Source organism: Rhizomucor pusillus (assembly GCF_041956525.1).
Source record: "Rhizomucor pusillus strain CBS 183.67 unplaced genomic scaffold VTP01scaffold_4, whole genome shotgun sequence".
In the NCBI taxonomy this organism is placed as follows: Eukaryota; Fungi; Mucoromycota; class Mucoromycetes; order Mucorales; family Lichtheimiaceae; genus Rhizomucor; species Rhizomucor pusillus.
Window position 1 is genome coordinate 1,189,839 of NW_027192146.1, and position 1,936 is coordinate 1,191,774.

The window sequence follows — 1,936 nt, forward strand, 5'->3', positions numbered from 1 at the left end:
TGTACACTCTTTCCGGAAAGTAGATTCGCCCAATAGCGAGAACAAAATTCAGGTTGTACGAAAAATAAATTCGCCCAGATGGAAAATCAATTCATATGAAGGCAAGAACAAAAGTCGTGCTGTACGAAATGCAAATTCGTCTTCGCTGACAAATCAGATGTCTTGCTGCCAAGAAGCTTTTGTAGGACAAGTCTTGACATCTTGGGATACATAAAAGCACATCAAAATGCTCGTCTCTGTTTTATTTCTTTTTCACAATTACACCAGAAACCGCAAGTAATGAACATTCAATTCTTATTTGAAAATGGAAGAGGTTCTGTCGTTGACGAATATGGCAGACCTGAACCAATGGATTATATTGTTGATGAGGAGCAGTTTCGTCTTGAAACATTGAACTCTCATACGCAATATTTAGCTCAACTGCCTCTGGAGAGCGAGAAAAAAACAGAGGCAATGCAGATGAAAAAGGAGGCAAAGCCTAATCGTGATGTTAAAATGAGGGAAGCATCAGTGAAGCGAATTATACACGCTATTCTGACCAGGACAAGGTGAGGTTCTTCAAGCTGTTGTTTGAGAGGTGTTTGAGTGCAGCTGCTGCCGCAAATCAGCTTGGGATTCACTTTCGTACAGCACAAAAATGGGCTGCGCAGTACGAGAAGGATCCTGACAGTATCTTTCAGAAACGGAGAAAGACCGGTTGTCCGCGTATTCTCCATGAAGAACACAAAAGCGTTATTCTCGAGTGCATTGATGAGAATCCTTCCGTCGTCCTAGACGAAGTAATGAAGAAGTTAAAGCAAATATTCACAGAATTAAAAGTATCTAAAAGTACTTTGTTTGATTTTGTAAAAGAACATTGCAATTTGTCTCTCAAAAAAGCTCAACTTCAGCCCATAGACCGGAATAGCGAAGAAAAGATTCAAGAGCGCTTGGATTGGATTCGTAAATGGGAAAAAACAGATATGGATTTTACGAGAAACTGTGTCTTTCTTGACGAATCTGCTTTCCATATTAATTTGAAACGTAGTATGGCATGGTCAAGGAAAAGTACACCGGCAGTGGTCACAGTTCCCAAAACACGAGCAACAACAACAACCATTTTAGGCGCGATTTCTGCTGAGGGTCTAATCAAATGCAGCCTTAGACTTCCTCAGCCTCCATCCAATAAAAAGAGAAAGAGGGGAGATGGCGTTGGGCAAGTGAGCAAAGGGACAGTGACGGGACACTATATCAGCTTTCTAAAAGCTACAATGGATGAAATGGACCAGTATCCGCACATGAAAGGCCACTATCTCGCGATGGATAATGCTCCTATCCATACATCAGAGGACATAGCCAAATACGTAGAATCTCGCGGCTACCGCTGCGCTTACTTGCCTTCATATTCTCCTGAACTCAATCCAATTGAGCAATTCTGGTCACTGGTCAAAAGTAAAGTGAAACGCAACAAGTTTCTGGAGAAGGAAACGTTGATGACCCGGATCCGTGAAGCTTCTAATAGCTTAAAATAAGTGATTTTAAAGGAATTGTTAGGCATTCTCATAAATGCTTGGACAAGTGTCGTAATAGGCAAGCGCTCTAAAGAAGCTTTCATTCTACGGAAACATGAGCATTTATGAAGAAAACAAAACAAAAAAAACTTATTGATTTTTTGAGAGTGGATGGATCCAAAAAAAAACCATACATAGATATGACGGTGGATGATTCTCGCAGGACAGGAAAAATGGAGTAGGCACCAGTATAATCGCGCTTTTGATCGTAGGTGAGTCAAACACGTCATTATTATTTTTTGGTTGGCGTAAAGAGAATAACTTATGCATGCTTAACTGCTTAACATTTTCTTTAAAACAACGTCAACAAAGAAAAATTCCACTGTATGTGTAATACATGTTGAGTCAATATAGGTGTCAGCGCGTTTCAGACCATGGCCATTGAT

At 40.3% G+C, this 1,936-nt stretch overlaps 1 protein-coding gene across 1 annotated transcript; it reads left to right on the plus strand.

The window, feature by feature from the left end:
- Window positions 1-279: 279 nt before the first annotated feature.
- On the plus strand, window positions 280-1,511 carry VTP01DRAFT_7784 (uncharacterized protein; the record flags this gene model as incomplete). The annotated part of the gene is made up of 2 exons (XM_069386833.1): window positions 280-489; window positions 543-1,511. The coding sequence occupies 2 exons, from the start codon at window positions 280-282 to the stop codon at window positions 1,509-1,511; spliced, it is 1,179 nt and encodes a 392-aa protein (XP_069242249.1).
- Window positions 1,512-1,936: the final 425 nt, after the last annotated feature.